Below are 24,670 nucleotides of genomic sequence, written 5' to 3' on the forward strand. Positions count from 1 at the left end.
ATAAAAGAAAACCTTTGCGATGAAATAATCCCAGATGCTGAGCTCAGGCGGCACGAAACGCTCTTTACAGACGGATGTGTCCAGCTCCATCACCACGGGTCTGGGGCTGACCGGACTGTCAGGAACCTCTCTGGAGTTACTGCGTGATGAGTGCAGCCGGAAACGCCGCTGCTTCCGCTCCGCATCGTCCACTAACACATACACACACAAATAAAGAGGAGCATATAGTGAGCAAGACGCCATAAAATCACTCAAACACAACAGAAGGCTTTAATATCACTGGAGCTGATAATCGGAACGCAATAATCACCAATTTAATACTTTGTTTCAGGGTTTACCAAACAGGGAGTTTTATACTGATAAAAAGATAAAAATTAATACAAATGTCAAATTAAAATGAATTAATTATTTTAAAACAAAAACAAATCAAAATGAAATATTTACTAAAAATGTATGAAATCATAAAAGTGTGAAATTGAAATAAATCATTTTACAATAAAAAGCATCTAAATAAAATACTAATTAAAAATAAATTAAATCATAATATAAAATTGATATTTTTCAAATCAAAATAAAACACAAAATTAAAACATGTCAAATTGAAATAATTTAAAAATAAAATCTAAATAAAACATTCAAATTAATTAAATCAATGTAAAATTTAAATAAATAATAAACAAAATCTAATTCAAAATAAAAACTTATTAAATTAAATATTAAAAATATAAAACTGAAATAAATCATTTTGAAATTAAAAAATCTAAATTAAACAATTATTATTAAAAATATTAAAAATTCAATTATAAAAATGTAAAAGTTAAATATTTTTCAAATTAACAAAACACTTATTAATATTAATTCATTAAAATGTAAAATTGAAATACATAATTTTAAAATAAAAAATCTAAACAAATGTATTAAAAATTTTTATTAAATTTGAAATTAAATTGTTTAACTTAAAAACATTTAAAAATTATTACAATGTAAAACGGAAATAATTTTTATATAAACTAAATGAAACTTACTAAAATTAATTAAATTATGAAAAATGTAGAATAAAAAAAAAAAAAAAAACTCAAAACACCTGCCAAAAAATTGTTTATCTGCATGTCATGTGACCATTATTTAAATTATTGAAATATTGACAATTTCAGGGGGACTTCAAGATAATATTTTAGCTCAAAAGGGGTTCAGATGACAAAGAAGTTTGAGAACGGATGTTTTGTTTGAATGTGCATGTCTATTAACTGTACCAGCCTTTAGCAGTTTTTAGCAATATATTATACTGCTACCTTTTAAACATTTTTACAGGAATACAGTAAGTCAATTATAATATTTAATTAGATTTTATATGAACAGGTCATAGTGTGAAGGCTCCTGAGGTGAGACTGATTAAACAACACCCTGAGGAGAGCAGAACCCACAGGTTGCTAGGGTACTTGGGGTGGTTGCTAAGGTGTTGCTATGCTATCCGGGGTGGTTGCTAGGGTGTTACTATGCGGTTGCTAGGCTACTTTGAGTGGTTCCTAGGGTACCCAGGGTGTTTGCTAGGGTGTTGCTAGGCTACCCGGGGTGGTTGCTAGGGAGTTACTATGTGGTCGCTAGGCTACCCGGGGTGTTTGCTAGGGTGTTACTATGCGGTTGCTAGGCTACTTTGAGTGGTTCCTAGGGTACCCAGGGTGTTTGCTAGGGTGTTGCTAGGCTACCCGGGGTGGTTGCTAGGGAGTTACTATGCGGTCGCTAGGCTACCCGGGGTGTTTGCTAGGGTACCCAGTGTGGTTGCTATGGACGTTGTTCTTATAGTTGAGAGAACACAAAAGTCTTACTACATCATCATTATTTTTACGTTTTCTCAACTATTAATGTTTTCCAGTGCTGGTTAAACTAGCAGACAAAGAGCATCATGAAGAGAGCAGAACCTGTAGGTGAGCTGGGTTTCTCCGCCACAGCAGCGCAAGCGCGAGCGCCGCCACCAAACACGGCCACCCACAGCTTGCTGTTGAGCGGGTGAGCGATGATACGGAAGAGCTCGTGGCTGGAGTGAGTAGCCAGACCGTGGACGAAGAGGCCGAGGAAGACAGCGGTCAGGATCTCACACAGAAGCACAGGCAGACCGGGCTGGTTCTCGTCTCCAGACGCGCTCAGCAGCCGCATCAGGACGCTCACACCTGCACAGACACACAGGTGAGTCTGGAGTCTGACGATGAGCTCAGGGGTCAGAGGTCAGAGGTCACTGTGCTTTACCTGGCCACTGCGCAGGAGAGGTGTTAGGCAGGATGGCCTCCTCCATGCTGACGCTCCTCACCGGGGGCTGATGGGTAAGCAGGACGCTCTGGTAGGTGATACCCGTGAACGGATTCACATGGCTGAGGAAAAACATACATATTACAATTAGGGCGTTAATTTGGATTGGATTTGAATCCATGGTTTTGAACAAATCGAACGAGTCAGTAGCTATGTTTCCATCCAAATATTCAAATTTAACTTATGCGCAAAACTGGAATATCAGCCAAAATTGATGTGTGATTAGTTTGTAATTTAACAGATTAATGGACAATTCAATGTAACTAATTCGATTACATTTTTTTAAATTGCTTGACAGCCATAATGTAAATATTGACGGTCTAACAAATATGTACTTTAAAAAAAAAAAATGGGAACAAAATCATGCTTTTTAAAGTCACGATGAAACAAGCTTCAACAGATCTTTTTTCTGTATTATGACATCCGAGTGAAGTGGATTATCAAAAAAGCATAAATGTGGGGCGGGACTTGGTTCTATGCATTAGTTGTTGATTGGATGTTAAGAAGTGGGCGTGGTGCTCAATAGTGGAGGAGGGGCTTAGCGTTAGAATGGAGAGGCGGAGTTTAAGCAGACTAAATGACTGAAGAAATCCTGCATCACCAGAGAGAAGACCCAGTTATGATATTTAGATTATACATTATGAGCTCGGAACATTTGTAAAAATGAAACATGCTCAGATTGCTCATCGTAAGATCTATATCATGCATTTAGAAAATGGATTTTCATTTCATGATGACTTTAAAGGGTTTCGTTCATCCATCACCCTCATATCGTCATAAAACAGCATCTCTTCAATCTCATTCGCTCTCTCTGGTCTCTATTCATTTACTGTCCAGAGAAGAGCATTCATAAAGAGAGCCATACGGGTTTGAGACGACATGAGGGTGAGCAAATGAAGACAGAATCCTAACTATTCCTTTAATCATCCAGATTTCTGTTCCAACACATTTGGGCTTCAGACACTCAGTAAGAGCGCTGATAAACACAACTCATCTGCAGTGACGGAGAATAAATGTGCAAACGGATCCACACAAAGGCCACATTCATCTGTAAATGCCACACGTCACATGAGCGTCACATTCATAAGCCATTCGCTCATTATCAGACCGAGCGATTACAAGACAAGCAAATGTGACCCGTGCTGGCAATATTGAGCTACACGCAAAAAGTGAAAAATGTCAAGTTTAGTCAAGGTTTTCACAAAAATTTGCTCATTAAGCCCTCGTCTAGCAATCCCAACGCTCCAAATAGTAAATAAACATATAAAATCATCTTTATTTGTCTGTTTTCTGAGAGGAGTATCTTTTTCTCTGCTCACTTTTCATGCTGACGACACAGACTGTGCGAGATTAGGGTTGGGTACCGTTCGCATTTGAACCTGTAATTCGGTACCGGTACCCAACTGCACCTTTTTTCGGTACTTTACTCTGTGTAATAACAAAAAATGTATTTCAGTGAAAAAAATAAGTCCAAAACTCTCAATTTTAACATTTTGAACAATAGGGCCCTACAATTCTTTTTTCTTTTTTTTTTCAGAAATTCTTGTGGTTTTTTTTTCTGATAATCAAATGAAGGCATGAAACATTTGTTTATTTTTAATCAAATGAAAATGAAACCCTTTTATTTTTTGGCAAACAAGGTCTACTGTTAAAATTAATATAAGGTAGAAAAATGTTGTGAATATTCCTTTAAAACATTTTTTACAATAATTGTATTTTTTCTACAATTAAGTGGTTAATGTGGTTGTAATAATTATTTTTTATCATTTAATTGTTTTATTTAAATTTGTCAGTAAATGGAATATATCAAGACGTACAAGAGTAAGATATTTCTGTTACATGTTAAACCACACTTATTTTGACAGGTTGCCGTGAAGTTTCTGTGTGTATACAGTATGATATGATGCTAGTTTTCTCAAATGAAACGGTAAAATTGTCATGAAGTGGCTCTCACAGCCTGTAAGTTCATGTGTTCATGCAGTGAGATGCAGAGGCTGAAGATCACCGCGAGTTCACGTGTGCTTCAGTATTTGTGAAGTAAACAAAACCACACCGAGTCTAACGGAACATGCAGGATTCACATTTAAAAATTGCATTTTAATATTCACATACACCAGTTTATATCGCAATTCGAATTAAGTGACAGCCCTTCTTCTATTCATCCAAAAATTGAGGAATTCCGTTGCATTCCGTGCTATAGAGTAAATTCCGTTTGTATGAATGGACTCATCCCGTCCGTGGTTTCGCGGAAACCATACATGACCCTAGAAATGTAAGCACACTTCAGAACATTTGGGTTTGCCCTGTGTGTTGTGTTTTAAAGAGCTGCAGGGGTGACATCATGTCACAGGGTCTCTCTCTCTCATATGCGCCCAAATGCGTTCTCCGGTACCGAATGATTTAATGTGAATCGGTACTCGGTAGTATCGACGCAATTCGGTCCGTACCCTTGAAAGTTCCGAGTTCGGTACCCAACCCTATGTGCGATCCTGATAAATATACACACATACACTGAAGTACAGTATTTAAGTGTTCACGCAAACATAATCTGTCATGTCTTAAGTGAACGCTTGGGGAAAAACATCGGATGTGTGACGTTATATTAGATCCGTGCAGTAAAGGGTGTCTTAATATACAGGCCGTCTGTCACATTAATGTTAATCTAACAATAAAAGTTTCCCAAACTGTAATTCCAGACTACAGTGTTTGAAATTGATGGGCAATTCATTGTATTTAAATTTATTTCGGTGCAATGATGTTTTCATGCTCTATATAAAACAATGAGAGTACATTGTAACGTGATGGATGCTATGAGTCTAAGTATGTTTAGAACATCATATATTTATGGTAGGAAATTTACAAAATATCTTCATGGAACATGATCTTTACTTAATATCCTAATGATTTTTGGCATAAAAGAGAAATTTATCATTTTGAGCCATGACTGCTTTTGTGCTCCAGGCTCACAATTATTATTAAGAAAATAATTGGAGGAAAAGATGCAATGTTGCTCTGTGATTTTGCTTTGGAACCTTCAGAAAACTTCTCAAATTTAACTTTGCTGACTCTATCAACTTCAAACAGGTGGAGCCCAGTTATTTTCAGTCTGATTGCAACAAATCATGCTTCATTTTGAAGGTCTTAAAATAATTTTTTTTTTTTTGTAAATTTGCTCATTGCGACTCATTTTGCCAGCACCGGTCACAAAAGTTTCAAATGAAGAGAAACGTTCCATAAAGAATCAAATCAGTGAAGAGGGCAGAGGTCACGGGGTCATCGTGAGGCTGACAGACACACCCACCTGTAATTGTGTCCATCACAGAGACACTGATAGATGCAGGCGGAGAGGGAAGCCGCCAGCGTGTGCATCACGTAGATCTGAGACAGAAGGAAGATGCGTTAGAGGACCAATCGTGACAGTAACGACACCTCGTTCTGATGAGCCGCGCTTCACCTCGTTGTTGACGATATCCGGGTGCGGAGGCGCGTCCAGAGCGTTGATGGTGTGCAGTATGTCATGCGTGAGGTTGGTCAGGTGCACTATGGGATTGGCCACCACCGTTTTGGAGCTGGCGGTCCAAGCCAGGAAAAGAGGAACAGACAGATGCTGCGGAGCGGGAGCAGAGATCTGCAGACCACCGTCCTGAAGAGAGACAGAGAAAACACACCAGGGCTCGCAAAATTTGTAAATCCCTGGTATCCCTTCGGGCAGGTACTCTTCAGATTTTGGTAGCCCGAAAATTCATTTAACTAGCCCAAATAAAATAAAGACCATAAATGTCAATCAAAATATTTTCAATACACACATATCAACGAATATCAAGGAAAGAGTTTTATTTCACTATTTACAAGGTATCTGCAGAATTATTAAAAATATATTTAAGGCAATTTGAAAAATTATTTCTTATACCATTTAACGTATTTAAACTGTTTAAGGCCTTAAAAACTCTTCAATGTAGTTCCCTCTAATTGTTTTTCTTGCTGAGCAAAACTTCTCTATCGGGGGTCATTTCTGTCTCCTGAGCAAAAGCATTCTTTACACCAGACCTGTACAGCACACACACACACAAGTGTGTAACTTTTAACTTTAATGAGCTATTTATATTTGATTTGAACCTTGATGTAAATAAATGATGTATATTTTAGGTTAAAGAGGAAACATGTTTACTGAACAATACACTGCAGTTCAAACGTTTGGATCAAAGTTTTTTAAAGAAGTTTCTTATGAATTTCTTATATTACACACAGACTGATATATTTCAAATGTTTATTTCCTTTCATTTTGATGATTATAACTGACAACTAATGAAAGTCCCAAATTCAGTATCTCAGAAAATTAGGCTACGTCCACACGAAGACGGGTTTCTCCGTATCCGATCTTTTTTTTTGCCTCAAATTCCGTAAACACGGAGTCGTCTCAGGAAATATCTGCGTCCACACGGAATCACTGAAACCGACTGAAAACGATGTAGTACACATGCCAGACCAATATGTGGCACTGTAATTCTGCCACAGAGATACACAAAAAAACAGAGAAGAAGACTTGGACCATGTGCGTAAACCTTGCGCGCTGAATATAAACTAACACACAAAGCAGAAGATTTTGCTTTAATAAAACTAATGAGCTCAGTTGGTTCTGCAGCACGAACACAGGCACGTAGTCTGACATTGTTGTTGTCGCTGTTATGTGACGTAGCGGTGTCTGATTAGGGGCGAGACGTGGGCTGATGACGTCATCGTTTCAGAAAATATACGGATTCGCCGTCCACACGAAAACATGAAACCGGCGCATGTCCAAGCACATTAATAGAGAGGTGAAGGGAAGGACAAGATGTGGTAGAAAAAAAGTGTACAAGCAATAAGGATAACCGCACCCTGGAGAGGATTGTGAAACAAAACCCATTCAAAAATGTGGGGGAGATTCACAAAGAGTGGACTACAGCTGGAGTCAGTGCTTCAAGAACCACCACGCACAGACGTATGCAAGACATGGGTTTCAGCTGTCGCATTCCTTGTGTCAAGCCACTCTTGAACAAGAGACAGCGTCAGAAGCGTCTTGACTGGACTGCTGCTGAGTGGTCCAAAGTTATGTTCTCTGATGAAAGTACATTTTGCATTTCCTTTGGAAATCAAGGTCCCAGAGTCTGGAGGAAAAGAGGAGAGGCACATAATCCACGTTGCTTGAGGTCCAGTGTAAAGTTTCCACAGTCATTGATGGTTTGGGGTGCCATGTCATCTGCTGGTGTTGGTCCATTGTGTTTTCTGAGGTCCAAGGTCAACGCAGCCGTCTACCAGGAAGTTTTAGAGCACTTCATGCTAGAGGTCTGCGCGGGACTGTTTTTTTAGTCCCGCTCCCGCTAGGTTATATTCCGCACCCACCCGATCCCGCTATATTTTCATTCTTTCTTCACCCGGTGTCCGCTTAGAATAATTTTCCTCCCGACCCGACCGTTCCCGCTAAATTTAAATCTCGTGAGATTCTAGAAACATTTAAATTTCCACTAATGAAGGAGAGAGAGATAACAAATAAATTGTAGGTTTTTACAAAAATTGTATTTATTTGTATTCGTCGTCAACATGCTTTTAACATTTAGCTGTCAAAAAAAATGTAGGTACAAAAATTGTAGCCTATTTGTTATTTTTATTAAAAATACAAATGTAACATTTTTCTGTAAACACAGTAGGAAAAGTGTTGCTAAGAGAGAGAAAAAAGACATCTGTCATTTAAAATTATAAGCAAAAGAACAAAACCGTTGAAGCCATTGCTAAATTAAATCACTTTTTAACCTAATTAAACAAAAAATGTCCCGACTTCGATTTCAACGTCTCTCCTACAAAAGAAAATAAAGGCCTATAAATACATCAATAATATCTAATAATAAATTGAATGACATTAATGAAATGAATGAAAACCATTTATTTAGGCATTTATCACATCGCACAAAGGGTAATTTTTTTACATCTGCGTCTATGACACACAAAAAAGACTCCCATACATCAGACTTGCCTGACGTGGGTTTCTTAACAGTAAACTGACAATTTTCCAGTCCACGTTGAACGTCTTTTAAGGACAGCGCATCCACACTTTGCTCTGCCATCCTTATTCGGTACAGCCCGCTCCGAGGACCGTTATGCAAATGCTGCACACACAGACCTTGCAAATAAAATGCATGACGCAGAAAGCTGGTCCATGCGTGCAGCGTGTGCATAATAGTCCTGAGTGGTCAATAAGTAAAGGCAGATATGCTGTTCTGAAAGGAGTCGGGAAGGGTTATTTTTAGACCGCCCGCTCCCGTTCAAATTATACCAGAGTTACCGACCGCTGCCGCGTGTTTTTCGGGAATTTAATCCCGCAACGAAAGAAATCTGGTCGGGACCCGCAGTTTCCGCGGGACAGCCGCGGGAATGCAGACCTCTAATTCATGCTTCCTGCTGCTGACCAGTTTTATGGAGATGCAGATTTCATTTTCCAACAGGACTTGGCACCTGGCGTGTTCTCGTTTGGCTCTCAGCGAAGGCATTTTTTCTCTCCCTCTCCTCCCCTTACCTTCCCTGCTTTGCTCTCTCGTCTCGTCTATTGTCTAATACTTGAGAGACTCTCTCTGCACTGCTCTCCAAACTGAAAAATCATGGATTTGATCAACTGGTCTCTCAATGCAATTGACACAATTTTCTCGACCAGAAGTTTAGGCTCGGGGGAACCTGATTGTCCCAGCGGGACGTTCGCAGCTGGATATACGATGGACGCATGGGAAAGGTGGCGGGTCGTGTGTCTGGTGGCTCTTTCCGTGGAGGACATTGAAGATATCTACCTATTCGGAACCATGATAACAGGTCTTCTGCTGATTGGATTAGGCTTTGCCCTGGGTTATCGTAAAATTCAGGAAATGGGTACAGCTGTCAAAAGCCTCACTAGGCTGCCCGTTATGATTGAAGCAGTGGGCAGAGCGGTCAGCTCTGAGACTGAGACTATTAACCGCAATATGGAGACTATCACGGAGAAGTTTTCGGATTTGAAAATAAACATTTATGGATTTGGAGACCAGAATGGACAAAGAGAGGTGCCGTGAAAATTGGAATACGGCTACTCGCACCAAGACTAAACAATCTTATCTTCTTTCGGCTCTCTCAATACAGCACAGCCTCGGACAAGGTCGTGTTGGGAAACAACCCGGGAAGAGTACTGCAGTGTACTGACGCTCTTGCATTCCTTCCCCCCTTCCACAGACACCTGAGGATTGTCGACTCTGTCTGGGTCCTGATCAAGGCTGTCTCCATAGCAACGTGCTGTGTCGCTATCACATTCTGTGGACTGAGACAACTTGATTTGTATGCCAGCGTGGCGGCTCCACAGGCAAGCAGGTCCGACCACAGGCAAGCAGGACCGTATGGCTGCTTGCCGGAACTGGATTACTCCGCTGTTGCAGTCGTGTGACTATGTTGTTGATTGACTATGTGCTTTTTGTTGCTGGGGTGTTTTTTTCTGTTCTCACACTGTACTCTCATAAGAATATAGTCTGTGAATTATTTTTTTTCTCCCCCCTCTCCTCATGTCAAGCTGTATCTCTTCCTATAATACCTACATTTCACTGCTGGTTATACTCTGTATGATTATGTATGTCTCCTGGCCGCAGCTGTTGTTCATTATTTAATCTGCACATGTGGATTATGGGTGTGCAGGGCTTTCAAAATCGCTAGCCCGACGTCCCGGGGCTATTGTGTTTTCCAGTCGGGCTAGCAAAATGTATCACTGACCTGTCCGATGGGCTACCTTAAATACAGGGCTCCCACGCAGTGTTCCCTCTAAGCGGAGCGCGCTCTTCTTCCACCGTGGCCGCGCAGGAGAAATAATGTGCCTTGCGCACACAAAAATGAGTTGGGAAGCCATTTGATTGAATGGCGCCAGTAAAAGGGAAAGAATAGCAATGCTCGGGCAAACCGCTATAGAGCTGATGTCACGACAGAGTTAGAGCCGGTGAATGTGGTTTACAGGTTTCATAGAAAGAGAACGATATGCACCAAATGAGTCGCTGTAGAAACTGAATACTTCAATGGTTGCGGTGCGCTCAACACGAGAGACAACACAAACACAATGACACGTGAAATAAAATGTCCTCATTATTAAAGAAGAGTGGCTTGATTAAGTGCTGGAAATAGTGAAGGCCGGGCAAAGAACGGTAACAAAACTCTGAAACACGTACAGTCACACACAAGAGTATTGTACAAACACATAAAATTTTATTTTATATGTGACAAATAAAATAAAATAACTTACTAAATTACTTACCTGCACACACTGCCAAAGCTACCAGTACCAGTGGCCAGCAAACTCGCCTGACCTTAACCCCATAGAAAACCTATGGGGTATTGTGAAGAGGAAGATGCAATACGCCAGACCCAACAATTCAGAAGAGCTGAAGGCCACTATCAGAGCAACATGGGCTCTCATAACACCTGAGCAGTGCCACAGACTGATCGACTCCATGCCACGCCGCATTGCTGCAGTAATCCAGGCCAAAGGAGCCCCAACTAAATATTGAGTGCTGTACATGCTCATACTTTTCAGTTGGCCAACATTTCATTTTTTTTGCATTGGTCTTAATTGATATTCTAATTTTCTGAGATACTGAATTTGGGACTTTCATTAGTTGTCAGTTATAATCATCAAAATTAAAGTAAATAAACATTTGAAATATATCAGTCTGTGTGTAATGAATGAATCTAATATACAAGTTTCACTTTTTGAATGGTATTACTGAAATAAATCAACTTTTTCATGATATTCTAATTTTATGACCAGCACCTGTATTATCAAAACAAGCGATTCAATCCAAACCTGCATAACATGTGTCCTAACTCAAGCGTGTTACCTGCTGGGACTCCTGCAGCAGCAGAATGAGCTCCATGCGGACGGAGGCCAGTCCTCCTCCGTGAGAGCCATGCAGGCTGCAGTAGCTCAGGAAGATGCGCAGCAGCGGCTGGTTCCTATTCAGCCAAAGCCTGCGCCGATGCTGCAGCTCTCGGGCCTGCTCCACCGAGCCCCGCTCCTCCAGATCCTCCACCTGGCTCAGGTCAGTCGAGATGCCCTCGGGCAGGTGCTGGAGGAAGGGGTTGTAGCCACAGCAGCTCTGCAGCGCCGCCACGGCTCGCTCCAGCCAGTGGCACAACTGATGCCGCAGCTTCCCTCCGTCCAGCTCGTATCCCGTGGACAGCGTCCGCAACTCCGTGGTGAGGATCTTCAGACAGGAGCTGAACTTCAGCTGCGCGGCGAGCATGTCCTCGGTCAACGCGGGCGAATCGTCTGCGCCGTGATCTAGGGCTGTCAAATAAATATTGAGGGATTTGAGGGACATCTATCAGCGTTGCACTCGCATCACGCACAAGAGATATCAAGAGAGCCGCATGCTTAGAAAGCCATGTAAAATTAATGCAAGTTCAACTTTTAAAAAACATGTCTCGAGACTTTATGGCTGTTTTTTTCCATCCCACTGCATCTCATGTTTTTAAATGAAAAATTACTCTTATTGGCTTTCGTTTCTTTGTATTAAACTATGATGCTGCTTTGTTCATAATTGTTTAAGCAAATAAACATGATGCACTTTTTCACAGATAGTGATGTTATTTTATTGCTTTAATAAACGTGCATTAGTAATATCTTGCTTGATGCGCCCTCTTGTGGCCTCAAGAGAGAAGCCAAAAGCATTTTTCCCCCAACTGAAATTATCTCTTTTAAATTCGAATATAGATAATATTTAAGTACAAAATTTGAATTTAGTTTTTCAGACATTTTGACAGCCCTACCGTGATTCCTGGGGGTGGAGGTCGCTTCCGGAGCACTGTCGTCTTTCTCCAGACGGATGGTCTTCATGGCCAGGCCCGATTCTTCCTCGTCCGAGTAGTCTTTCTCGCTGTCCCACTTGAGCTCCAAAGCCTCGTCCTGCAGGGTGACCGACGGCTGGCTCCAGTCGAAACTGAGCACTGAGTCCGACTGACTGTCCTCTCTGGGAGACGAGAGCGAGGACACCGACTCCAAGCCGTTGAGAACCGGCTGAGACCAGTCCAGAGTCGAGGCCTGATCTTTGTGCTCGCTCAACGACACGGGTGAATTCTCGCAGGGCTTTGAGCGCTTCACGACCTTGGGCATTTTGGAGAGCACCTCTAAAGCCAGCATGGGGCAGCCGGCCTGTAAGTGGGCATAAGCAGCGGTGAAGAAGAGCCTCCTCTCCGTGAGGCTGATGGAGTCGACGGCGCGGCCTTCAGCGGTCAGACCCACTTTAGCTTTATCTGAGGAGCTGAAGTGACGGCGAAGCAGCAGCGGGTGCGTGCGGAGGTAGGTGTAGAAGTTAAAAACATCAGGACTACAAGGTGATGATCCGGTTCCTGAAAGAGATTGAGTCCTCTCAGTAACATTCAGTTCTGGAAGCACATTATTTAATATTTAAAAAGTTAGGGTAGAAAAACTCAAACTCTAAACATTTCATTTTCTCCCCCAACTCCCCCAACATTGTTGTTTTACTTTTTTTTGTAAAGGGTGTTTGACCTTCTTTGCATGTTCACTTTAAAACAATGGGTAGGCACTTCCAGAAAATGAGCAATCTTTTTGCTAGATAAGACCCTTATTCCTCGGCTGGGATCCTGTAGAGCCCTTCGAAGCTGCACTGAAACTACAACCAGTTCAAACAACTGAGCACCATTGAAGTCCACTATATGGAGAAAAATCCTGAAACGTTTTCCTCAAAAACCTTAATTTCTTTGAGACTGAAGAAACAAAAGACAAACATTTTGGATGACATGGGGGTGAGTAAATTATTAGGAAATGTTTATTTTGAAAGTGAATTAATCCTTTAATATTCAGTAATATTTTTGATTTAACTGCACTGACACAATCATATGAGAACAAAACTAGAACTGAATTGAACTGAATAACGACACTATTGTCTTTTGTAGAGCTGCTTTAGAGCTGAATTGAATTTCAAATTAAGAATCGCAGAATCAAATTAGTTTTATAATTGATGAACTTTGACACTGTTATTGAAATAAAATGAATCAACATTCAGTGAAATTGAGCTGAATTATGACATTATTGTCTTCTGTAGAGCTGCTTTAGAGCTGAATCTGAAATCATTTTATAACTGATGAATTGTACAACATTAACACTGTTATTGAACCAAATCAACTGAATCAACACTGTACTGACTTGATCTGAATTGAGCAAAATAATGACACTATTGACTTCTGTAGAGCTGCTTTATATCTGAAACGGAAATGTTTTAAGAATAAATAACCAGCCGACAAGTATAGCCAATGATTATGCTTAATAAATCAAGAAGCATAAATCATGATCATGATTAAAGCTATTTATGGTGTAGCCCTATGAGTTTCCAAAATTGACTGCGTTATTCTCTGTGAAGCTCTCACCTTCATGTGACGTGTCTGCGTTGGGCTCGAGCAGCGTGTTCAAAGCCCTGCTGTAGTCATCTAAGACCCAGTACGCCATGCTGCGCAAGAAAGGGTCCTGATGGGCCGTGATCTGGTGGTCCTGACCCAACACGTGCCTCTGCAGTATTCGCTTGTAGCTGCAGGACCTCTCGAACTCAGACTCGTACAGCCGACAGACCACCAGAGCCAGCTGAAGGTCCTGCATCTTCTCTATACAAACCTGATCGAGTGAGTAAAACCCACAGATCATGAGAATATCATCAGCTGGCAGGAAGTGTTTAGAATATACGCTTATACTTTTCTTCTATAAAAGTCACAACGATCTTGTTTCAGCAGATCATGACAGAGGAAGTGTTCAGAGAAGAATATAAACAGGTCTACCTCAACAGCATCTTTCAAGGATCCAGCCAGCAGAAAGAAAGCCGCAGAATGTTGGAAACGTTGCTTTCCGAGCAGAGAGAAAGCGTTCTTCAGTGCTGCCTTCCTCCAGCGGTCCTCACTGAAGTTATTGCTGAAGAATGCCGTCATCTTCGTGTTATGTTGGGACCTTCAACACACAGAAGCTCTCAGTGGATTGAAGCCTTGCTGACAGGTGTGTGTGTGTGTGAGTGTGTGTGTGCATCAAGTCAAATCATGTCAAATCAAACTTTATTAAGATCCCTTTTGGGCAATTTAGATGCAGCAAGAATCAGAAGCATGCGTGTGTGTGTGAGAACTGTGACGTTACCTGTACAGTCCCCAGACCACAGCTTTCTTCTTCATGGCCAGATAAAACAAGGCTGCGTCTAACGGGTCGTTGTTTCTCTGATAAGCAGCTTTTGCTACCTGGTAGGAGATAGATCATCACTAATCATTACACTTGTTTGCATTTCATAAAGCCCATGCGCTAAAAATAAGAGAAAATTAACAACAAAAAATGCATAACTAAATTTCAAGTTTTGTTCAGTCATCTCAATGAAACTCAAGGTGATGAAAAACAAAGACGTTAAATATTGTGGCTGAAGGCATGCATCTGATGCACGTGCACAGAAGAATAATTAAACAAGCAGCAGCTACAGACTGAGCTGACCTGTTTGAAAGGATATGACTAGATTTAACATTATATATAAACATTTAAAGTGTATAGTGGCAGTGCACATTGTGACAATAGTACCTACAAAGTTTTATGTCAATATACAGAAGCATTGCAGAGACACAACTTATTTATGAATATTTGATGTATTTTTAATATTTGATGCTTGAGGTTAGGTTATATGATATACCAGTCACAAGCTAAAAGTTTTGGAAAACAAATCTCAGATGATGCTAACCCTGGAACAACATATAAAACTACCAAATTTTGCTTAATCACAACGTTTAATCGCAATCGCAAAGTTTAGTTTATTGTCCTTGTACCCATTGCTCCGGGTGTGTTCTCACGGTGTGTGTGTGTTCACTGCTGTGTGTGTGCACGTTGGATGGGTTAAATGCAGAGCACGAATTCCGAGTATGGGTCACCATACTTGGCTGAATGTCACTTCACTTCACTTGTATTAAAATACAACGAAATTGCAGTGCAACTCCCCTTAGTGCAATTTAGAAACACATAATACAACGTTAAAAACACCATAAGACATTTCATAATAGGTTACTACAATAAAAAGTATACAAAATATAAAAATAAATAAATAACTATATCAGCATAACCATAAATAAATCATTAATTAATTGGATTATTTAGTGTTCTTATGGCCCATGGGAAGAAACTGTCCCTGAGTCTAGAGGTTCGAGTCCTTATCGATCTGAAGCGCCTACCTGAGGGCAACAGGTCAAATATATGGTGGGCTGGATGGGAGTAGTCTGATATAATGGACCCGGCCCGCTTGAGGCCCCGGGTGCTGGAGATCTCCTCTAGGGAGGGCAGAGGGGCAACCGATGATCTGAGCTGATGAGCTGAGTTTATGACCCTTTGTAATAACTTCTCGTCTCCAGCTGAACTCCCAGCATACCACGCCGTGATGGAATAAGTGAACACACTCTGGATAGTAGACTGATAAAAGGACACCAGCAACCTTTGTTCCAACCCACTTTTCCCGAGTACTCTCAGAAAGTGAAGGCGCTGCTGGGCCTTCTTTGTCAGTGCTGAGATGTTGATGGTCCAGGAAAGAGTCTCTGAAATATGTACTCCAAGGAACTTAAAAGCTATGACTTTCTCTACACAATCTCCATTTATGTAAAAGGGGACATAGTCCCCCCCCCCTGTTTTTCCTAAAGTCAATGATGACCTCCTTTGTTTTTGTGGTGTTTAACTGAAGATGATTTACTGTGCACCAATCTATTAAATGATGCACCTTCTTCTCTGTATGCCGTCTCATCCCCTCCTGAAATAAGACCGACCACTGTTGTATCATCTGCAAATTTTATAATTTTGTTTGTCGGGTGGGTTGAAGCAGTCGTAAGTATAGAGAGTGTACAGGAGCGGACTCAGCACACAGCCCTGGGGTGAGCCGGTGCTGAGTGTGAGGGAGGAGGATACATGAGAGACAAATTTTACAGTTTGCGGCCTATTTGTTAAGAAGTCCTTTATTCAGGCACAAGTAGAAGGTGGAAGCTGCAAATCCAGTAATTTATTGATCAGGATATCAGGGATGATGGTATTAAAGGCTGAACTATAGTCTATGAAAAGCAGCCTTACATAGTTTCCTGCTTGCTCTAGGTGACTGAGTGCAGTGTGGAGGGCAATGACGATAGCGTCCTCTGTGCCCTATAGACAGGCCTTTACGTGGCACAAGACCAGTCTACTCCTAAATATAATGTAGAAACGTAATATTTTCTGTAAAGCTGCTTTGCAACGATTGGTATCATGAAAAGTGCTAAACTTGAATTGAATTGAACAAAAATTGTTCAATAGCGGTTTACGGACTGCCACAGACTCACAGCCAAAAAATGCAGAACAATCCAGGGAAAGCTAACAGATGCAGTAGATGCCTATGGTGCTTGACCCCTAATAACTCCACAGCAGAATGCATGCAACTCCAACACAGTAAAACGTGAATCTGTGCTTTATTTACTTAAATATCTTAGATTATTATATATCCTGCCAATTTTGGCAAAATATACTCATAATCATCTAATATGCACAGAAAATGGGCTCAGTTTGGTCAAACCTTCTCAATGCATCTGCGAAGCTTATTGGTGCTCCTGAGCCACCAGCCCACGCCCATGGCTCTAAGCTCCGGCCACGAGGGGTCTCCTTTCTGCAGCGCCGGAAGCATGTTGAGCAGCTCCTCTTCAGCCTCGGAGTGGAACGCCCAGGCGTAGTGACAGGTGGACAGTCCTGTTGACCAGCAGCACCTGAGTTACTGAGCTCAAAATCCACAGAACACATCACAGCTGAGGAAGATCAGCTGAGGTTTACAATTACGTCTATGCAAGGCATTGCACTCAAGGTACACATTTCACTGGGAATTGAACCCATGACCTTTGCGGCATTCTCTACTGTTTGAGTTACAAAAATATGCAGAACCACTATCTGAACGCTTGCCGTACCTTGGCAGAGGAGTGGACCGCGATGAGCCGGAGGCAGAGACGTGAGGAGGAAGGTGTGCAGACGAACGGCCAGCAGGAACTTCAGCCCACATTCATCCAGCGTCTCTCCACCTGAGGAAAGGTTTATCACATCATAACTAGGGGTAAAACTAACTAAATCTAATCAATTATGCAATGTGGCCATTAATCAATCTAATCACATATTAATTATACATCAAATGCGGCTGAGAAATCACCTACAAAAGATAATTTAAAACCATTATTGTGTTACATGAAAAAAGCATGAAATAGATATTACAAAAAGTAGCTTTAGAAAGAAATTTTCCTTATTTATATCTTTTATTCCTTTTTTGAGTTTTGGGTGAACGAACCCTTTAATTTTTTTTGTTTGTTAATTATTAATATGGATTTTCAGATTTTTTTAATAATGTGTGAAAATTATTTTTTTTTTTCACTCTAATCCTGAATAAGAAACTAAAACTGCCAGTAAAATGTTTTAATGAATAAGTCATTGAGTCATTCATTCATTCGATTTGTTCAAATGGTGATTCGTTCAGGAATGAAGTAAATGGCTCTCTTCATGAATAGCCTCTTTAATCATCCATTCACTCGATTCATTCAAAACACAGAATCATTCAGAAATTGTGTGTGGTTTAGAGATGCACAACAGTTCTACTGCTTTCAGTTGCACTGAAATAAAATATAACACAATATTCAATTCTTTTGTTCTTTTTATCAGATCACTAGTATATCAGCAGCTAAAAACGGTTTAAGTCAGTTATTTCTATCTTCTGCTGTAGCGTGTCAGTAGGAAATATCAGTTTACATTTCCAAACATTCATTTAGCCATTAATTGTAATAATCCAGTGAGATGTTTGAGATCTGATCATCATCAGTCTGTCTGGAATGACATGAAGAAACAGAACAAACTGAGACTAAATCCAGAAGAACTGTGTCTCTGCTTCAAGAAACCTCCTGCAAAGCTACAGTGCTGTTAAAAGTTTTAGGCACTCGTGTAAAAATGCTGTAAAATGAGGATGCTGTCAATAATAATGTCATAAATAGATTTTCTTGATCAATTAACTTCTAAGAACTAAACTAAATCAGCATTTGTTGTGAGCATGCTTTGTGTTTAAAGCAGCTTTTGTCCTCGGTGCTCTTGAGCAGAGTTTCTCAGGAGCTTTGCAGGAGGTTTCTTGAAGCAGAGACACAGTTCTTCTGGATTTAGTCTCAGTTTGTTCTGTTTCTTCATGTCATTCCAGACAGACTGATGATGATCAGATCAGATCTCAAACATCTCACTGGATTATTACAATTAATGACTAAATGAATGTTTGGAAATATTTCCTACTGACACACTCCAGCAGAAGATAGAAATCTGACTTAAACCATTTTTTAACTGCTGATAATACTAGTGCTCATTTTGGCCACTGCTGTATGTGTATTCTATTATGACACAAATTATGTCTCTACAAATGCAAACTGCAATTATACCTCTGAAAGATACTGACCTTTACCTTTCCCTTGGCTTTCTCCAATGTCGGTGCTGGTGGAAGCGATGGTGTCCGCCAAAGCCATCAGAGACATCTGCTCCATCCTCGTCAGGCCCGGCAGGCTGGAGTGAAGCAGGTGTCCCGATAGCACCTGTGCATGTTCTGATCCGAAAAACGTAGGGCTGTACTTCGACAGATCAATGACTTTAGTGTTTGCATCCTCCTCGTCGCCATCAAAAGGGTCCATGTCATCCGCACTGACGCCAGCGGTCTGGAAGAGCTGGTCGTAAGCGTCGCTTTGGCCGTGAGCGCTCACGCTCTCCGATCGTTCTTTGGCACTCGGAGCCGTTTCCTCGTCGGCGGCTAACAGCGCGTATAAAGGCAGCGGCGGGATGGAGTCGATCTCGGTGTAGTCGGAGCTCTCTTTGCTGAACATCTTCGGATCTCGGGCAGTGCTTCCACTGGCGCTGATGGTGAGCGAGCGCAGACGCCGTTCCTGGTTAATCGTAGTGTCCTTCATAGACACGATCTCCCCAGCAATGCACTTCACCAGATGGGACAGGATTGCTTTAGCCCGTCGCACCTTCCCGAGGTCCATGAGCTCCAGCAGCTGCACTGGATGATACTGGGGAAGAGTAGGAAACAGGTGATAGGCTGCCTCAAACAACCCAGAATCCTCCATCTCAGCCGGGAGGTCATACACAGTTCTCTTTCCACTCAGTTTCTGAGCCAAACTAGTCATGGATCTGGTGAGGGTCTTTTTAGAAGGATTCGGACTGAGTCCCTCCTGTTTAAGCGACGTCACGCTACCATTAAGCGACGGTTTGACTGGAGCCGGCGGCTGCCATTGGGAATAGACGTGCATTTCACAATCCATCCCGACTACTAAGATGCCATCTCGCACCCAAGATAGAGAGACAGGAATGGGTAGCGAACCTTCAACCGATGACACCAGATCCACCACTCGGAGGAGCACCAATCTGGAGCAGCTCTGCTCCTTACTGCAATCGGAGAGACCCAGATCTGGAGGTTTTCCAGAAAGCATCCCGTACATGTAAAGTTTGGATCCTAGCCCTACAGTTAATATGTGAGAGCCGTCTTCTCTGGAAACCCAGTCTAAGTGGACCTGCCTCTTAACTGAACTGCCGTTGATCAGGCTTTTATCACAGCCGTTCGCACCGGGGCTGTAGGCGCCGCAGACTTTAAGCGTCTGCTCCAGAATCCACTGAGAGCCTCCGGTGGAGTCGCACTGGAAGATGCTGATGTGCATGATGGGTTCGTGGGTCCGGTGCGCGACTGCGACTCTGCTGGTGTGACAGCAGCTGAGACCCATGAGCTGACCGCACACACTCAGAGCGCTGCTGCTGGCCATGCCCTCCTCCACCAGCAGAGGCCATTCCTCCCAGACGTATGACGGGTCAGCAGAGCCATCGGGGTCAGAGACGGCACTGCACCTCCAGAACCGGATGGATCCGTCTGAGCAAGACGTGGCCAGTAGATACGGAGAGCGTCCGGCCGGCTGCAGAGACGAGGCGCTCAAATGACCTGCAACGCAAATGTTCATGTTTGTTAGGAATGGGCGATACGGGCTTAAAAATACATCACAATAATTTCTGGTATTTATTGCTATAAGAAAATAAATGACGATAATTCAGGGAATCCTGTTTCTTTAGAGAAAAGTATTATCTTTCCTATTTTTACCAAAAATAGGGTGTTGTGAGCATACACACATAATGTAATGACTGTTTAATTCATACTGGAAGCAGAGAAACTCCACATATGCATCACAGAAGTAATAGCACTGACGATGCTCCAGGAAATCCCTAATATGGACAAAAGTATCCAGTTTTCACTGAATAAACACACAATGGAGAAATTTTAACTGATGAAACCTGAAGACAAGAAACATGAGATTGCACAAAATATATGGTTTATCTGTGTTCTTCAAGCAATCTTGGGTATTTTTTATAAGGAAAGTGTATTTATAATGCAATGCTAATCGCTGTATATAATACTATCATTCTGTAATATGAAACCACGTCTGGTCACAAAAATAAGTTATTTCAAACACTCGACTAAATTAATTTAAGCATGTCAATAAATGATATCATTGGACGACAGGTTTGTAAACAGGCTCATACACATGCAAAACTGTATCGCACACGTGCTACTGCAGTATATTTATTCAGACTGATGTTTTGTGCTCTACAGCCGTGACCAAACCAGTTACAGATTGCAGAAGGAGCTCCTCGTTTAGCAACAAACTCCTCCTCAGCTTCACGTCCGCCTTTTGCGATGTTGCTCTGCACGGTCGCACACAGTTACATAATGTTACAATGTTACATAATACAGACATGTGATGTTGCTGTGGAAATAATCAAATTTTTGGAGTTATTCATGCTGTAGTATTTGGTTAATGATTTTACACTTAAATTTTCTTTTAATGTTGGATGAAGGTTGAAGGGTGAGTAGAATAATGTCACCTCATCGTACCCAGTTTTTGAAAATGTGTATTACATTGTGTTCTTACAGCAAATCTTTCACTGATTGTTTACAGTTTAAGTTCCACAAAGCGTCATGGAGTGTTTTAAAAAGGTGGATAAATACAGGGCATAATGGGAATAATCAGAACATCATGCAGCACTGAAGGATCTCATCATCAAAGGTACACAGAGGTGTTTTGCGGTCACCTGCAGCAGGTGATACTCGTATGACTTCAACGCCCGGCGGCAGATCCAGCTCCTGGCTGAAGACTTTTGTGTTGGTCAGAGCGAGGCGGCAGGCGCTCTGGAGGTTAGACGTCTTCAGTTTGGGTCTCGGGGTTTGTGGCGAGCTGACCGTCTCAAAGTTAAACTGTGAGCTGTTCGCATGTGATGGAGACACTGTCTCTCGCTCTGGAGTTTGAGTTTGCTCTGAAAGAACGACACATATCTGAAGTTCAGTTGACAGAAACAGTCAAATATAAAGATTACATGCATAATCTTTCATTAAAATGCAATTATTTGCTCTGTCTTTCCTTTACAGGTGGCATCATAATTAGTGGTTGACCGATATGGATTTTTTTGATGGACAATGCAGATGCAGATATAAAGCCGATAAATAACATTATTTAATTTAAAGATAACAAACACACATGCATAACAACCGCTGAAATTAAATTGTAAAAATTATAAAATTTCAACTTTATTTAAAAAAATAATAAATCAGTAAAATAACAATATTTAAATGCCGATTTCTTGATCCTGCGATTCAATTACAGTGTTTTTAACAAATAAAGTAATTGTTAAAAAATATGAATAAAAACCATGTAAATAACAGTGCACTCAGTAATCTGGTAAGTTGTGCGTGCTAGGACAAGGTAGCATAGAGATGATATATCGGCCAGTAATTTTTTTCCGTTTGGCCGATATATCGGTTGACCACTAATTAATAATTAAAGCAGTGCTCATTAGGGCAGTCAAAATGGCTGAAAAACTAAATTCGAATTTTGTACTTCAATATTATCAATATTTGAATTATATTCGAATTTAAAAGGCATAATTGCAGTTAAAGGGAAAAAAGCTATTGGCTTCTCTCCTGAGGCCACAAGAGGGCGCATCAAGCAAAATATTACTAATGCACATTTCTTCAAAGCAATAAAATAACACGACTATCTTTGAAAAAAGTGCATAATGTGTAAAATAATGTTTATAAATAATTTATAATTAAGTTGCTTAAACGATTAGAAACAGAACAGCATCATGTATGTGTGTATAGTTTAATTACAAGGGGCCAAAAACCAATTACAAAGAGTACTTTTGTCATTTAAAAACATGAGATGCAGTGGGATGGGGAAAAAACGCCATAAAGTTGAGACATGTTTTTTTAAAAGTTAAACTTGCATTAATTTTACATGGTTTTCTAAGCCTGTGTCTCTCTTGTGCGAGACGCGAGTGCAACGCTGATAGATGGCCCTCTAGAAAATGTGATAAATATGCGTTCTGCAACATTTTTGCATTCAAATGTGGATTTTTATTGTAAATTCGATGAGTATTCGAAATTCTAATTTTTTTTTGACAGCCCTAGTGCTCATGCTGTTATTTAGGCTTTGTTTGATCAAACTTGCACTCATGTCTCACTCCAACCTGGCACTTTTCAGTCAAATCAAGTGTGTCACATTATAAAGCATGAGCTCCATTACAAACCCATAATGACGGGAACTGCGTCCAGCTGTAGATGCCACATGTGCAGGAGTGACCTGCCGCTCTGAGTGATCTCCACCACCACCAGGAAGAAGCGAGCAGAGAATGAGATTCTACCAGAATCCTGCAGGTAATCGTCTACTTTCTCGCTTCCCAAGATCAGGTCCTCCTCGAACACGTGCAACAGCTGCGTCTCTTTCCCCTGCTGAACAAACAGAGAGAGAGACGTGAGCGCTGAGCACTCTGGGAAATAACATGATGCTCTTGTATTAGTTACACGTGCCACTTTGCCCATAACTTGTTTTAATCCTTTCTAACAATGCCTGAGAACATGAGATGGTTTAGTGTGATTATTAAACATTCAAAGATTAAGCACTGTTATCGTTTTACAGTTTTCAATAAATTTCTCACGAACTCCATCTCTAACGAGTTTGAGTCATTTATAATGTGCATTTGAAAATGCAACATGCACCAAACGTCTTTGCAAGTTTGTAACGAAAAGCATTTATAAATCTGTTGTCAACAAAAGAGAAGCATTTCAAAATAGAAGTTTCCCTGCAGTTTTCCTCTAAAATAAAAGCTCTATGGTTTAACAAATAAAGAAAAAAATATTATAATTGTACTGTTGTTATATAAATAATTATTATTAAAATTAAAAATATTTTTGTGAAATACTTTACAGTTCAATAGTATCAAAGTGATATTTCTTTATAGATTTATAATCTATAACTTATAATCTATAGTTGATTTAATAAATATATATTTTTATAATTTGATTTATTGAATTAATTTATTATCATTATCATTACAATTAGGCATATTTCCCCCATTTTTTCTGCCTGTTTTTTCAATGAAATGATGCACATACAGTCTCACGGCTGGTAAAAGTCCCCAGCTATCAGCAGGTGTGGTGAATGTTAGATTTAGGCCCTGATTAAGCGTCTGTAGTGAATCTTATACGTACAAAGTCTGTGATGGCATCAAGCTCAATGATGCAGCCTGGTCTGGCCGTCGACTGCTGGCTGATGATGTTAAACACCTCTCCAACATATTTCTGGAGGAAAAACACATTGTGGATAGGCAGGACTCTACTATTTGATATACTGATATGACAGCCAGGCTCATTCTTACAGAGATGTCGGGGTTGGAGAGTTCACTCAGGAGTTTTTTGGCCTCGATGATGGCCTGATAGAGCCTCAGCGAGTGTCCGTCACTGGCGATGAAGCAGGCACTGGGTGAGTTTCCATACACACCTTTGGGAAGGAAATGAAGTATGAATAAACCAACAGTATCATCCAATCAGCTGCAAGCTGAAGAACAGACAGGCGTGACACACATATTAAATATTCATGAGCTGAATACACATTTATGAATATTCCATGCAGCAGAGAATCAGTTCGAACAGGGATGCTTTCCTGTAAATTGTTCCCGCTCGCTCATTAAAAAGATCACAAATAATCTGCACACAGAGTGCTCTCTCCTGTACGGTAATGTAAGACTGTAAAACTGAACAAGATAAAAAATCTTCTTAATTCAAAGGCTAAACAAGATTATTTTTCTTGCCCCATTGGCAGATATTTTTGCTTGCTTCAAGGAAAAACTAACATATTTTTTGTTTTTTTTTACAGAAAACAAGACATAATATCTTAAATAATTTTACTTGTACAGTAAATTCATTTTGATTCAAGAATGTTTAGTTATTTATACTAGAAAACAAGACAGAAA

The 24,670-nt window shown here is 40.7% G+C and overlaps 1 protein-coding gene across 2 annotated transcripts in view; it reads right to left on the minus strand.

Annotated features, from left to right (window-relative positions):
- LOC306849614 (dmX-like protein 1) overlaps positions 1–24,670 on the minus strand; it is a 57,664-nt gene that overhangs the window by 17,487 nt on the left and 15,507 nt on the right. For both annotated transcript variants that reach the window (XM_079384778.1, XM_079384779.1), the window contains exons 14-30: positions 24,077–24,198; positions 23,910–23,999; positions 22,949–23,150; positions 21,455–21,676; positions 18,783–20,309; positions 17,272–17,382; positions 16,890–17,059; positions 14,471–14,568; positions 14,125–14,290; positions 13,723–13,963; positions 12,106–12,684; positions 11,175–11,623; positions 5,759–5,947; positions 5,606–5,682; positions 2,245–2,366; positions 1,920–2,168; positions 13–191 (exon numbers count right to left, since the gene is read on the minus strand). In XM_079384778.1, coding sequence (XP_079240904.1) covers positions 13–191; positions 1,920–2,168; positions 2,245–2,366; positions 5,606–5,682; positions 5,759–5,947; positions 11,175–11,623; positions 12,106–12,684; positions 13,723–13,963; positions 14,125–14,290; positions 14,471–14,568; positions 16,890–17,059; positions 17,272–17,382; positions 18,783–20,309; positions 21,455–21,676; positions 22,949–23,150; positions 23,910–23,999; positions 24,077–24,198 — 4,793 coding nt within the window. The remainder of the gene's footprint in view (positions 1–12; positions 192–1,919; positions 2,169–2,244; positions 2,367–5,605; positions 5,683–5,758; positions 5,948–11,174; positions 11,624–12,105; positions 12,685–13,722; positions 13,964–14,124; positions 14,291–14,470; positions 14,569–16,889; positions 17,060–17,271; positions 17,383–18,782; positions 20,310–21,454; positions 21,677–22,948; positions 23,151–23,909; positions 24,000–24,076; positions 24,199–24,670) is intronic.

The sequence above is a fragment of the Barbus barbus genome (assembly GCF_936440315.1).
Source record: "Barbus barbus genome assembly, chromosome: 29".
In the NCBI taxonomy this organism is placed as follows: domain Eukaryota; kingdom Metazoa; phylum Chordata; class Actinopteri; order Cypriniformes; family Cyprinidae; genus Barbus; species Barbus barbus.